Genomic DNA, 14445 nt, shown 5'->3' with positions numbered 1-14445 from the left:
CCTCTGGACTTTTCAAGTTATATTTAGGCTGCTCTGTGATTTCCTGTGTAAGAGTGTAGAGAAGGGTAGCTAGGCAAACCTGATGAAAGATAAGAAATTGGTTCCCCGTGGGCTGGCCTGCATCTCACACAGCTTAGTTATTCCACTGCAGCTGCTCAGCCTCCTGAGACATCCCCACAGAGCTGTTTTGTTCACTCAAAAGCCACATCCAAATGAACTGCACTGGATTCCCTTCATTAGAGGGCACCATGGCATTTCCAACAGCCCCAAATGAAGAACGTGCCCTTTCTCTTCCACTGACCCTTCTCTAGTGGCATTACAGAAGTCTCCCATATTTCTGACACCAATCTGCAGACAGGAGCTTCCAGCCTGCTGTCAGTCACATGGACAGTGGAGACACAATGCACCTGGGCATCAGCCCCAGGAAACACACATGGGTCCCCGTGCTGGGCTACTAGGACCAGTCAGCACTGAAGTCTGACACTTCCACCACACTGCCCTTGCAACAACTGCCACTAATCACCCATCTGTTTGCTGCTTGTGCCCCTTTTTTCCTGAGCCCCAAAGCAATCCTTACCACCACAAATGTGGTCAGAGAGTTTTTGAAAATAACCTGCAGAGTATCACTGACAGAGAGAATGGTACTATCACAGGTGAGCAGTATATGATGGTCTCATCTCCCTCTCTTTTACAATGGGGATGGTGGATGGTAAAACATGGGCACAGATTGCCCAGAGAGGCTGTGGATGCCCCATTTCTGGGAATATTCAAGGTCACGTTGGGCAGGGCCCTGAGGAACTCAATATGGCTGAAGATCTCCCTGCTCATTACAGGCATTGGACCCTTTAAAGACCCCTTCCAACCCAAGCTATTCCATGATTCTATGATCTCAAGCATTAATCTGAAGCTAAACTCTGCCTCCAAAGAAAGCAAGAGCAGACCTCCCCCATTTTTCAGTGGGATTGGTTTAGCTGTGTGCAGTCAGAAACACCGACTGCGCCGCAGCAATGAGCCCCAGCCAGAGAGCAGACAGGTCTGGGGTGTGAGATGGGTGTTTCAGGGACTCTTACCTATTCCCACATGCGCTTCCAAAATCATACTGACATCATTTGCACCATCCCCTATGGACAGGGTTATCGGGCTTCCTTTTGTGTTCTTCACCATTCGCACAATCTAAAAGATTTAAAAAAAGGACAGCAGCAGAACCCAAAATTCAGTTAAAAAGCCTCCAGAGACCTTGCCACTGCTCCCCCCAGGACAAGTAATCAGGTTTTTTACAGCAACAATATAACGCCTGGAGAGTTCAGGTTAATAAAAGCCCTTGTCACTTGCTTTGCAGTCACAACCAGAGCAAAAGCCCAATCCAGCTGTGCAGGGCTGAAGGACAGTATTTAAAAACAAACCCCAGCAACAACATCCTGCTCTTCCCTTCTGCCAGACCCTGTTCTCCCAAAGGTGGGCTCTCTCTGCAGGCATCTCAGGGTGCAGAAACACATCACTTATCAGGCTGGGACATCATCTGCTGGAGTGAGGAAGTCAGACTCCACTTGACAAATTTGGAAGGAAAGAAAAAAAGAGCAAACTGGGAAGTTTTGTTTATTTCTAATTGGCCTGGGTTTACAGCTTCCTGCCAGCATATTAAACAAAGGGTTTGCATTCAGATTTGAAAGAATGGTGTGCTTTCATCATGCTCTGAAGCTCAGACGAGGCTTACGCATTGCCTGGAGAAGTCCTGGTTGATTAAGATGATCAGGTCAAGTCCCAGCTGATGAATTCAGTGTGCGTCACATCAGCCAGTGACGTGCTTCAGCCAGTTAGAGGTAAATACCTGTGCTTTCTGCAACGGAGCCATCCGGCAGCAAAGGACTGCAGTGCACTTCAAGCAGATTTGTAGGAATATGCTTTTATAATTGCTAGAGCCAGAGTCCTGAGAAGGGTTGAGTATCAGCGACAGCGTCGAGCCATCTATAATCAGTCCATACTCTTGACTCAACGTCCAGCTTCTGGGGCACAACAAGGAACACATTTGAAACGTAATCAGACTAAGAAGTCAACCTAGCTGCTTGTAACACCTTAGCAAAAAAACCCCTCGTTTTGGGTTAATCGTCTTCCCATCCTTTTTTTGGGGCTTAGTAATTTTAAAAAGCTTGGATTTAACACGTGCCCTTCACTAAAGGAACAGCGCAATTAAGTTCAAAGCCAACTGCTACCAGAGATGATGAGCGAAGCAAAGAACTGGTCACAGCGCCTGCAAGGAACCAGTCCCCAGGGCCACAGCATGGTCCTATTTCTCTACCAAATTTGCACCTGAAATGCCCATGACTGGGTCCTCTGGCTCACTCACCTCTTCAGGCCTCCCCGGTTTTTGGGAACATCCTGAATCAGCTTTTTGTGGTACTCCAGCAGCAGCTCATGGAGCCGATCCTCCTTCCTTTCGCTCTCGCCCACCGTTCTCGCTGTCAGCTCCAGCAGCTCTGTGCTGGTCTGGAAGAGCCTGCAGGCATAGCAGGTGGATTTGGCAGTTTCCATCTTGTCTCCTGTCAGCACCCAGACCTTCATGCCAGCTGCGTGCAGGGCTTCGATCGTCTCTGCCAGCTGCTCCTGCAGCCTGAAAGCAGAAGCAAAGCATCACTTTGCAGGTCGGCCCACACCTAACCCACGGAACCCCGATTCTGCAGGTAGGAGACACCAGCTCAAGAGAAGTTAATTGTCTTTTCCTGTGCTGGGGAGACCACTGCCACAGGAATAAGGATTACAAGTCAGCAATGCCAAATTTTTATTTGCAGGCAAAAAGAGAAATCACTGCTTTATACTTTTGACTCTTAGGCCTCACAGTAAGAGTTTCATTTACACTTGCAGTTACTATAACTGAACGTGGAATTGAATTTGTTTTGATGTGCAAATTAATGCCGTGTGCTTAATTCACTCTCTAGAAGTGCAAGTATTTCTGCAGTTTCATTAATAAATCCCAATTCCTACTACACCAGCCAGTTTAAGCAACTAGGGCACTGTGAAATGGGTTGTGCCATGGTGTAATTAATTGCCCTGGACACTGCCAGCATCTGCCTGGCTGTTCAGTTCCACCATGGCGAGTCAGGGCCACAGGGCCACATCACAGAGAAACCACAGGTAGCACAGTGCTGCTGGTGGAGCCACCTCTTTACCTGTCTTCTACAGCAGTAGCCCCGATCAGGTGCATGTCTGCTTCTGTGTCATCAAAAACCTTGGCCATCTTCTCCTCCCTGTCCTGCAGAGCCATCTTGGCTTCGTTGAGCTGTCTGTCAATTTTGTCATACTCCTTTTGAGTTAGTTCTTTGAAGGCCACACAGAGCGTTCGGTAGCCATCCTGGTGGTGGGACAGAAAGAAAATAAAGTGGACAAATGCCCTAAATCCAGATTTTTTACAGCTCCTCACTTTAGGGTTAGTGCTTTTGTCTACCATCAGTGCTTCTGTCAGTACTGACCCTGAGGGCAAGGACAATTTGTTGGCTTGTGTCAAAAGAGCAACTTTCTGTGTTTATACAGCAACTTCTTCCCACCAGAGTAATCATGGTTCTGCTTATTATGTGCAGGTAATATGGCAGAAAGAAACTAAGACAGGACCAGGGCTGAGAGCATGCAGCCAGCAGGGAGAGCAGGGACTGGGTGCCACCACAGCTGGGACCAGGCTGCTGTTGTTACTTCTATTTTTAACTTGCCTGGGAGATGCTTGGACACAAGTGTGATGGAGACCATGTAAGTATATCAAATAAAGGTGGAAGCCAACAAAACAGAAAAGGAAAGAAGCCTGGTATCAAAACAATGTGAAGTGACACTCACATTTTCAACACTTCCCTCCCAAGCAAGGTCACATCCCTATTTTAGGAATAAGGCTTTCCTGACCCCAGGAGCCAGCCAAATGCCATCCATGTGCTCACCATAGCATTGCGGTCCACATGGACTTTTGTTTGTTGAATTTCTTCTTGCTGCACCCTTGGAAAAATAGAGGAGTCTGCTCCTTTACAGAAGAGAAGCAACTTTCCTAAAAGCAAATTATAAATAGTTTATAGCAGTCACAAGCTGCAGAGAGACTTAACAAGACTTAACAACGCCAATAGCAAGCAAGTGATGCAGAGGGAGGAAATCTGGCAGGACTAAAGAGGGAACTGCTAGAAGCCCAACTGCCTACCAAAAATGGCCTTTCACCATTCATCCTGTGAAAAACCTTTGTCTGACCTGGCTGAGACTTTAGGTGTCCCTACCTGCCTCTGAGCAAGTTTTCTGCAACAGGCTGGACATTGTTTCCTACCTGAAAGCCTTGGCAACCTCTCCAGGGAGGGTAAAACCAGCATCCCAAACCTTACAGGACTGGTACTTGAGAAGGATGGTGACCTCTGAATTTTTCTGTTATTCCCATGAAACCCCATCCCACCCAGGGGACAGTCTCACATGTCTTGCCCTGTACTTGTTCCAGCCTGGAACAAGGCAGGCAGGGAGCTCCCTGTGGGTCATTGTTCTCATCCCCTGATCTGCTGTTGGTGCCAAGCAGCTGCTACAAAGGAAAATTAACTCTGTGGAAACCAGGGCCAGTGCAGGATTTAGTTAGACCAGCTTAGAAAACCTAACAGCTCAGCTTCTCTGGGTCTAGGGATAAGGGGGATGTGTTTTATAGCTGTGCACACAGGTATGAGAGTCCACAAGTGCACTTTGACTCTACCTGTGGTGGTTCTCACAATGACACTCATACGGCGCCGGACGGGGTCAAAGTTCAACACGTGGAGAAGTTGGTACCTTTAAAAAAGGAGAAAAAAAGCTTTGACTCAGTGAAGGAAAAATAGAAAAATAACTATTTGAGACAGAAAATCACTAACAATGAGCTCCAGAAATCAATACACCCTACAAGAGGCATCACCCACGGGGGAATTAATTTTACAGCTACTGCACAAGAAAATGGAGGAAAAAACCCAAATTCCAGTAGTCCTGTGGTGATCTGAGCATGATAGTGAGAGTGCAGGTGCCCACCAGTGTCCCACCCCCCCCAGCTGGGCAGGGGCTCAGCAGGGAATGGGGCACCACGTGCCACAAGCAGTAACACTGAGTCTTCCATTTAAATAAGAAGTTTCTTCATGAGGGAAGTAAGAAGTGAAACCTGCTTGTGAGGGCAAGCTTTCAGGGAGTGCTGGGACTAAGTCAGTGACTCCCAGATGTCCACCAAGCTGTGAGCACAGGGTAAAATCCAACTATTTTCAGCTTGGGGGGGGGGGAAGGTTACAGGGAATGGAACTGTATCATGAGTTTAGGCTTACAGTGTCCTGCTGTGAGCCCCAGCCACGGCCCATAAGGTCAGCAGCCACCCCATGAATCCCAGGAGCCACCTGCACAGCCTGGCACAGATGAAGGACACATACAAAGGACTGCAGCCTCTTGAGGGACCTGAATTTAGACATCAGTAAACCACCCGTGGACTTTTGCAAGTGAGCCTTTTTGCCTACACCTTGATGTGCTGTGCTCTGTGAAGGGAACAAGGATTTTGGGGCAGGTCAGCACTGTCTGACAGCCCTCAAGGAACAGCTTTGACCTTGCCAGGTTGACCAAACTCGATTAAGCTGGGTGGGAGTGGTGCAGAAGAGCAGCCCTGTTCCTCAGCAGTCCCAGCAGCACTTACAGCTCAGTTTCATTCTTTTGGTTTCGTATTTTCATGAAATCATTTTCAAGTCCTAGAAAAGTGAAACCATACCTGTCAATAAACAAAAGGACAGAACAACATTGAAAAAACCCATTGGCACATATTATACATAACAATGTTCTTGTTTCACCTTCTGCACTGCAGAGGAGAGCAAAGAAGTCAGTGAGCCCGAGCTAAGGAGCACGGCTGGATGTTTGCTTGCTCCATGCAGAGCCTGCTATGATGTTCTGGCACCGCTCCCATCCCCTGGAGAGCTTGGGCACTGGAGCACACAGACACTGAGAGCCTCTGGACATGGTCCACTGGGTCTCTGGGAGGTTTACAAGCCATGAGCAAGTGTACACAGCTGCAACAGACTCCATTTAAAACCTAGGGGCTGGCAAGAGCATAGAATCACTGAATGGCTTGGGCTGGAGAGTATCTTACAGATCACCTAGTCCCAAACTCTTCTCCCTAGTCCTGGCAGGGACACCTTTCACTAGACCAGGTTGCTCAAAGCCCCACCCAGCCTGGCCTCGAGCATCTCCGGCAGGACTCAAATGTGGGGTTGACAAAAGTAACCATCCTATTATTTTGCCACTGCATGGCAAGGAAACAATTTCACTGCAATATGCACATGGTAACTGGTCTCAGTTTCTAGGGGATTAAAGCAAAGGCCACATGGGCTCCAGCAAAGAAGCCTCTGCCACACCTGGGCACTACAGCACCTTGGGGCTACTCTCAGTGAATGCAAACCACAGCCTCCCAGGAAGCTGCTCAGGGAAGATCCTTTACAGAGCATCCCTTTAACAGAGAGCTCATTTAAACCCCCAGGCTCATGTGGCTTCACAGGGCTGCAGGTCAGGTTCAGCACTGGTACCACAACCTGCTTCCTAGAGAGACCATGGAAAGGGATCTATCACCTTCAGATCACCCTCACCTCCCTCCTTCCCACCAGAGGGAGGGAATCAAAACCCCAACATCTTCACATTCTTACTTTTCTGCGCCTTTCACCAAAGCGATTTCATCTGGGGAAGAGGAGATATAGGTGCATTTGCGCTCTGGATGCGCCATCAGCCCATCCACCTGGTCTGCCTCCTTGATCTGAACCGTGTGGCACAGGCAGAGTGCCCGCAGGAACAGCTCCTCACGGCTCTGGGCAGGAGGGAGGGAGGGCTCGTTACCAGCTGAATGCCACCGCCCAGCCAGGAGCTGGCCACAAAACCCTCACAGCCACCAACACGCACATTTCTTACCTTTTCAGCTTTGCCATAGTATTTTAGGGGTCCATCAGTCTGGGAGAAGCCATCCACCTCCGAAATGCAGTCTTTGTACTTGTGCCCGTCGATGCAGCACTCGATGAACTCCATGCTGTTCTCCGTCAGAGTCCCGGTTTTGTCCGTGAACACGTACTCCACCTGCAAGCACCAGGCACTGCCTTGCTGCACCCCCAACCCCAAGGGACAGGGAAGGAACCCCCAAAAACAGAGGCTGGGGCATTTTAGTGCATCTGTGCCAATGCTGGAGAATACCTGGCTGCTATCCTAACATGACCCTGCAAAAAAGATGCAGGTGCCCCACTACATCACTGTGCAGTTCTGCTACTTTGCTCCTTGGAGCAGCTCCTCTGCTTTTCAGCCTGTTGCATAGGTGGCAGGAGGCAGCTTCTGAAGACTTAAAATCTGTATCCAGGCTCTTCACTTTCCCCTCATCCTCCCTCTTGGGTCCTTTCCTATAGCCCTAGTGCTTATAGAACTGCTGCTGCAGGTCTGCTGCCTCCTTTGGGGAATTTTCATCTTGCTGCTGTATTTCCATTAGCTAATTGCTACTCCAAGTATATTTTTATTACTGTTTTTAAAGCAAAATCAAAAGCAAGAGGCACTACACCCAGTATAGATCAGAAAGGGAAGACTGATCTGTCTAGGTGCCCCAGCAAAGCAGCAGCAGCAGCACAGCTGCACGTGCTCTGCACACCCAGGGAGATGACTGGGCAGACATTTTCATTAATCCTCAAAGAGACAGAGGATTTTTAATTTTTAATTGAAGCAGTGAAAGCAAATCACCCTGACACGCAGAGTGCTGCGCCTGATATTCCCCAATATGGAAACAATTGGCGTGACCCAATTCCTGCTTTTTCATGCACTATTTATAACCTTATCTGTTTCGCAGAGCGAGTGGAATCACATTAAATGGAAAGTGCCACCAAAGCGGGTGAAGTTCTGGCCCGAGGGGACTGCGGGGGATTGCCACAACAAGGGCTCCTGGCAGGGAGGGCACTTTCCTCCACATTTGCATCCAAACAGATGCAAACACAGCACGCTCTGACCTGCCCGAGCTCTTCATTCAGGTCCGAGGTGTTCACCAATGCTCCCTCTTGCATTTCTTCATCATACATCTCCTTGTCCCAAGAGATGAAGAAGGAGCCCAAGAACTTCTGCATCTCTACTGTAACGTACATGGAGACGGGGATAATGAAGTTGAAGAGGACCATAAACGACAGGAAGTCCGTGAACATCCTCAAGACCTGCAAAGGAAAGAGAAGATGCAGCCTGTGGCTGTCAGGACACAGGGGCACTTTACAGCAACACCTCAGGGGTTCTGGACAGCTTCTCTTCTAAGTTAGATAGAAAAGAACAACATGAAAATGAAGGCAGCTAAGGTACAGGGCTAAATCCCATTTTCCTTTGGCACAGGAAATCTTACTGCCTTCTGCAGAGCTACCAGGTACACGAATACATCTCACTGCTTCACAGGGACCAAAACAATGTTTCACTTCAGCATACTCCTCTTAATTTATACTGCTATAATTTTACACTGCTACAGGCTCATCCTGATCCCAAGTAACTGGAAAAAAGGAGCAGGTGGCTTGAGACCAGTCAAGCTGTGGCAAGGGTGCAAGTGATGCAGTGACATCCCTGTAAGTCCTCCTCAATAAGCCATCAAATAAAATCTCTGCACACTCACACTCTCCCAGGCTTGACTGCCCACGTCTCAGCAAGTTTAAGAAACTGGCTGACATGGCCTCAATTTAAGTTTACCTATTCAAAGCTGAAAGATAGCTCGAGTTCAGATAAGGACCCAGGTTAAATCAGCTGCATTTCTGTATTATATAGTATTTATTTATGCTTTGCTCTGCTCCACACAAATATCACTTTGCACAAGCATGAGAGAGGCCCAAAGAAACAAACAGCAGGAGAGACCAAAGGAAACAACAGCACTTGTGTGAGCAAACAGGACTCCCAGGGCAGGCAGCAGGCACTATCAGATTAACCAAAACAGAGTAAGTAAAGCTGGAGGAGGTGCTGAAATACAAATCCACTTACCTTGAACGTCTCTCTCTCTTTTTTAGTCTTCTCGTTGTACCAAGGCTCATCATTAAATGGATTACTCTGCCAGACATACTTCAGAGTCGTGCACACAGTGGCCTTGCCCAATAGGATGCACAAATACACTATCAAGAAAGCGTTGATAGATCTGAAAAACAGGGTTTTTTTTTAAAATTCTTGCAGCTATTTTTATACAGAAAAGCACGTAAATAGACAGGAACAAGACTTCCTTACTTTTAAGAAGGGAATTACAGAACAAGTGCTTTTGACACTGCTGATATTCAGGGTCAGGTTCATATAACATTTCTTAATTTTGTTTTTAAAGAAAGAAAGCTACTAAATTTTGCTGCTTCTTGCAAGATATGCTTTATCAAATACCCAGATTTTTCTATGCAATCAGAGAGCATCTGAAACAAAAGGCAGCAGATTAGGGGATTATTTCTGTACAAGTCATCCACTGAAAACAAACCCAAACCCAGCAGGTTTTACTGATTTTTTTTCTGAACACAAATACTCACTTTTCTACTGCAGACCGTTTCTGAGATTTCCCTTGGTAGTTCAGAGCCATTTTTGTTTCCATTCCAGTATAGACTGCAACTCCTGCAGGGTATCAAAGCAGGGCTCATGAGGGACTCGCAGCCCCGGAGGGAGCCAGCTGGCACTTGGCCATCAGGGGCATCGGTGTTTACACCAAACTCCAATCCCAGCTGAAGAAAGAGGCATTGCCCAAGGACTGTTCAGCTACAGAAACCTCTGAGGCTGCTAAGCAATGTAATTGCTGTATCCCAGAGCACTGAGCCAGAGCCCATGGATCACATACAGTCCGGAACAGCATCAGTCTCCCATCGCAGCTGTCACCCTCCATCACCAGTGTCTGAGATTGTGCTCCCAGCACACTTCCAGCAAAGGATTTGGGAACAACTCCTTGCTCATCATGTCTCAGGCAAACAGGGAAAACTTGCTCTGGTGTATTAACACAACCTGCACAGCAGGGCAGCCCTGCAGATAGAACCAGTGCCTCCTGATTTCACCCCAGCCACTTTGCCATCAGCTTGCATGAAAACTGAGCTCTACAGCCCAGGCAGACAGGCTGTAGAGAGGTATGTTCCCTCTCCAGATTTAGTAGTGAACATCTACATTTGTCATTATTTATCAGAACTATTTAAATAAATAAACAAAAATAACTTCACCATAAATCTTCTTGGTATTTTTGAGGGTAGCACCTTTCAACAACAGGTTTTCAGGACCCAAAGACCTAAACATAAAAGAAATTATAACATTGCATCACTCAAAGGTAATTCAAACTACTTTATAAATTAGAGTCAGAAATAGGTAATAAAGATAAACAAAGGTTCCTTGGATCTGATTACATGATTTGTATGTTAAATGGGGCCTTGTTTGAGTTTGTTTTTCTCTTTGTATAATTACATTTCCATTTCATTTTACAAATACTGTCCCCGACATACCAAGTTCCACTCTTATTGGGGGATTTTCATTAAGGCTTTTGAGGAACAAGTGCAAAATGTTCAAATCTAGTATGCTCCAGGACTTTTGTAAAAATGCAACGTTAAAGTCATCAGAAGCCTGTCCCTTCCAGCCCAGTCAATCAACGGCACCATCAGAGCTGACAGCCCCATCTGTGTTTTTATTTCTCTTTGAAACCCCCTAATGACCCCTCTGTTGCTTCTAGGGTATGAACAGACCCACCACAGCACAAAACCCATCCAACAACGCTCTGGTGAGAGCAAACTGTTTTTGATGGCTTATGAACATCATTTGCTGTTTTTCCCCTTGAAACACTGATTGGTGTTTAAGTTTTTGCTTACTTTCGAGTGACAGTATTTTGTAATTACCTCGTAAATTTGTGCCCCATCAGCAGGGCAGGACATTACCAGGTGGTCCTGCACTGCTTCCCCAAAAGGGGCTCAAACAAATCACAGGATGGCACAAGGGAGGCCTCCTTTTAGAATAAAATCTTTGGAATGGTTAAAGAAAAAAAAAAAAAAAACACATTCCCAAATGATGGCAGCACAAGCTCAGATCCTTGAAATTCTCTGTAGATGGCCAACCCCTCTGAGGAGGGCCAGCACACAGCTGCAAGACCAACCTGGCTACGGGCTCTTGGTTACTTCTGTAGATGATAATTCTTCCAACAAATCTGTAATAAAAAGATGAGAAACTTGTATTATAAACACACTAAAGAAAATTCATTGACAGGAAATGGAAGCAAACACAGAAACAAATGAATTTGAGAGTTTAATGTTTCAGAGGGGTGTCTGTGCTCAGGACAGAGAAGCCACACATTTCCCATGCTCAGGGGTGCCCCGGTACCTACACACCCCAGCACATTCCCATTACAGACTGCAGCACACCCCAGCAAACCTCCCTCAAGGGATTTAACCACACAGACCACTTACTCCTGGAAGTCATTCAGCCCATTGCCTTTTACTTGGGAGGTAGAGTGGCCTAAAAATAGGTGCATGGACCATTATTACTGCTGAGCTGACAAAAACCATTATACCATGACAAGTGCTGCACAAGGGAGGCTTTTCTGCAAAGACACTGAGCTTTAAAGACTTTGCCATCCTCATACAGAAGAGGCCCAGTAGCTTATCACTGCCTTGAGACACCTTTTGGCCTCTGATGAAAAGAAGATGGCCTTCGCTGTGCTGAACTGCAGATCCCCCAAGCAATGGTGCTGAGGGGCCTGCAGGGAGATGACACCAGGCAGCTGCGGGGCAGGACAGGCAGGGGGGGATGCGGGAGGGACAGACTCACTTGTAGAGGTCAGGCTGTGGCTGTTCACACTCGATTGTGGCGGTGAGGGTGTCGATGGCTTCGTCGGTGCAGAGCACGGTGGTGTCCCGCACTGCGTAGTGAGTCTGGGCACAGGAGCACAGGCAGCGTCACCTCGAGCCCCAGCTACAAGCCCATCCCCAAGTTTTATACCCCATTACTTAAAATGCCACCATGCACAAGCTAGTCAGCACCAGCAGCTCTCCCAAGCCCTTGTCATGCTCCCATGAGGCAGCTGAAGCACCTCTCAGTGAAAGAATGAAGTCACTAAAGCTTAAGGGAAACCACAGTAGCAAGGAGCTGCTGGGTGTGTCTCAGTAAGGCACACACCAAAAGCAGAGCATCCTTGGTTTTCCCTGGGGACTTGCCCTGGTTGGGGTGGAGGGGAGGCTGCAGGTGCCCCATGAAGAAGGGGCTCTTGGGGACCACCTGCCCTGGCTCCTGACAGTAACCAGACACCAGCTCCAGCACCAGGGATCAGGCAGAGCGCTGGCAGACTCTGAGCTATTTTTAGCAGTTGCTGCTGCAAAGGTTCATCTCTCATAATTAACTGAAAAGCCCACAAAGGATCTGCTCGCTGCCTTTCAGGCTCTATTTATAGGACCTACTCAGAGCTCCAAGTCACGGCGGGCTGCCTCAATCCACCTTCATAAACAAATTCATTAAAATGCTTCCTCCACTCCTCCCGCTTGCATCCCCTTCCCTGCGCAGACCGGAGGCACCGCCACGCGACACACGCTGCAGTCACGGCAGTGGAAACCCCCACCTTTGTGCTGCTTTGGTGACCTACCTGGCTGTTCCAACTGACAGCACACACGGATCTCCAGCACACATCACAGCTTCTGTGTAGCACAAGTCAAAACCGATCCTGCAGTGCCCAGTACCAAACCCAGCCCTTGTAGGGGTTTTGCATTGCTCCCATCAGCAGAGACACTGTGCAATTACCGAGTGATACTTCAAAGCTGCCTCCCAATCAATTCCACAATCTTTACATCCTTTAGCGTATTTAGAAAACACGTGTTCTTTTAGCTAACGTATGGCCAAAGATTTGTGCTTCAAAGACAGAGCCCTGACAAAATCTCTTTTACAGTTCTATTCCAGTTTCACTTAATCAGGCACCTTTCCCATACCTCAACCTGACATGCCCCAAATACCAGAAAAATCTCCACCAAGAAGGCAGCAGATATCCCTGCAGATGAGGTGTGGTGATTACCCAAGCACGCCTCCCTCACCCCCCTTTTGCAGCAAACCCTGGTTTGTAATGTTAGATCTATTCCCCCAAACAGAGCTGGCTTTTCTATTCCCTCTTCCCCTTCAAACTCATCTTCACCTTGTCATGAAACAGGAGACAGCTCCCAGTCACCTACAGGAATCCACAAACCAAGAAAAAACACCACAGTGCTTGATATAGAAACTCAGCATTGCATCCCCAGACTCACTAAGAGCCCAGACTCTGCACAAGTAATGTGAACTCACGTACATGATACACCTGCCACAAATAAGCAATAGCCTTTTAACATGGTTAGCTATTTTTAGCCTCAAGCCACTTCAGAGCTCCAACTCCTCACTAGTGGAACCAGTACTGTGCACCAGCACCTACACAGGTTGTCCAGTGCCAATTAAGAGCAGCCCATAGAGAAGAGCCACAAATCTCAGATAAACATATCAGATCCACAGTAGTATTCCCACTGACTTCAGAGTGTGCTGGAATGAATCATGTCATTTTAAAGTATCTTCCAGTCTTACTACTGCAGCTGCTAGTATCTGTATAAATATTTATCACACAAGTGCAACCAAATGTTCATGTCTTCTGACGTATATAAGCTTTTTGTTGCTGCTTCTTTCCCTAGTTTAGAGGGGAGGAGAGAAAGAAAGAAAGAAAACAAACTGAAAATATTCATCCTGGGCAAGACTAGTATTAAATTTCACTGCTTGCTTCAGGGAAAGGGAGAGAAAATCCCAGAAGCGATGCTTTTCTCACGCTGCTGAAAAATTCCCCGAATGAGTCTAGACATGCTGCCTCAAAAAAGTCCCTAATCTCACTGGAAATGCTTAGTTAAGTAATGGGAGCATTGGCGGCCCTGGAAAAGGAGCTGGAGAGCTGCAGGCACTGCTCCCCTGACGCACCAGAGCTCACAGAGTGTGGCCGGAGCAGGGAAGTGCTGACACTTCCTGCGATGGGCAGCGAAGCTCTATCGATAAACAGCAATCCAGTTTGGGGCAGCGCCAGCAGAAATGGCCCTTGGAGACAAAACAGAGCACAAACAATCCCCGAGGGCTTCGCTGCTGACGCACTGGAAGCCAACAAGAGGCAAGAGCTGTTAAAGAGCCACGCAGCTGCAGGAATGGGCTCCAGGGCAGCACCCTCAGGTACGCACAGCCCCGCCATGCAAGCAGTGGCATCTCCAGGTACCCCAGTATCCCACACGCTGCCCCACCCAGCCCCGTTACCTTGAAATTGGACTCGCCATCAAGGCTTGCTGTAGTGACATAACAGGTCCCATCAATGCTGCTGGAGGCCAAAAATATCAAGTCACAGGGGAAGGTCTCATCTGCCTTTACTTCTACTATGTCTCCAACCTAGAAGACAGGAAACAGTCCCATGAAAAGTCCTCTCAGTTGTTATTAGATGGTTATGATTTAGCTTCTCTCAAAGCCAAGAAGAAATCACTTTGGCTA

At 47.6% G+C, this 14445-nt stretch overlaps 1 protein-coding gene across 10 annotated transcripts in view; it reads right to left on the bottom strand.

Annotated features, from left to right (window-relative positions):
- The window catches only part of ATP11C (ATPase phospholipid transporting 11C), a 55285-nt gene that overhangs the window by 16525 nt on the left and 24315 nt on the right, over window positions 1-14445 (bottom strand). For 9 of the 10 annotated variants that reach the window (XR_006016318.1, XM_042029319.1, XM_042029312.1 and 6 more), the window contains exons 6-21: window positions 14218-14346; window positions 11749-11852; window positions 11078-11128; window positions 10161-10225; window positions 9489-9570; window positions 8968-9118; window positions 7971-8168; window positions 6901-7062; window positions 6642-6799; window positions 5645-5716; window positions 4697-4770; window positions 3918-4021; window positions 3165-3346; window positions 2345-2608; window positions 1829-2003; window positions 1071-1173 (exon numbers count right to left, since the gene is read on the bottom strand). Coding sequence is in view for 9 of the 10 variants with exons in the window: in XM_042029319.1 (XP_041885253.1) it covers window positions 1071-1173; window positions 1829-2003; window positions 2345-2608; window positions 3165-3346; window positions 3918-4021; window positions 4697-4770; window positions 5645-5716; window positions 6642-6799; window positions 6901-7062; window positions 7971-8168; window positions 8968-9118; window positions 9489-9570; window positions 10161-10225; window positions 11078-11128; window positions 11749-11852; window positions 14218-14346 (2074 nt within the window). In the remaining variant the exon portion in view is untranslated. The remainder of the gene's footprint in view (window positions 1-1070; window positions 1174-1828; window positions 2004-2344; window positions 2609-3164; window positions 3347-3917; window positions 4022-4696; window positions 4771-5644; window positions 5717-6641; window positions 6800-6900; window positions 7063-7970; window positions 8169-8967; window positions 9119-9488; window positions 9571-10160; window positions 10226-11077; window positions 11129-11748; window positions 11853-14217; window positions 14347-14445) is intronic. The other variant, XM_042029318.1, reaches the window with a different exon arrangement.

Source organism: Corvus kubaryi, unplaced genomic scaffold (genome assembly GCF_017639235.1).
Source record: "Corvus kubaryi isolate FWS band 111438036 unplaced genomic scaffold, C.kubaryi_AGA036_p1.0 37322, whole genome shotgun sequence".
NCBI classification, from domain to species: domain Eukaryota; kingdom Metazoa; phylum Chordata; class Aves; order Passeriformes; family Corvidae; genus Corvus; species Corvus kubaryi.
This window is presented reverse-complemented; position numbering and strand designations above follow the sequence as displayed.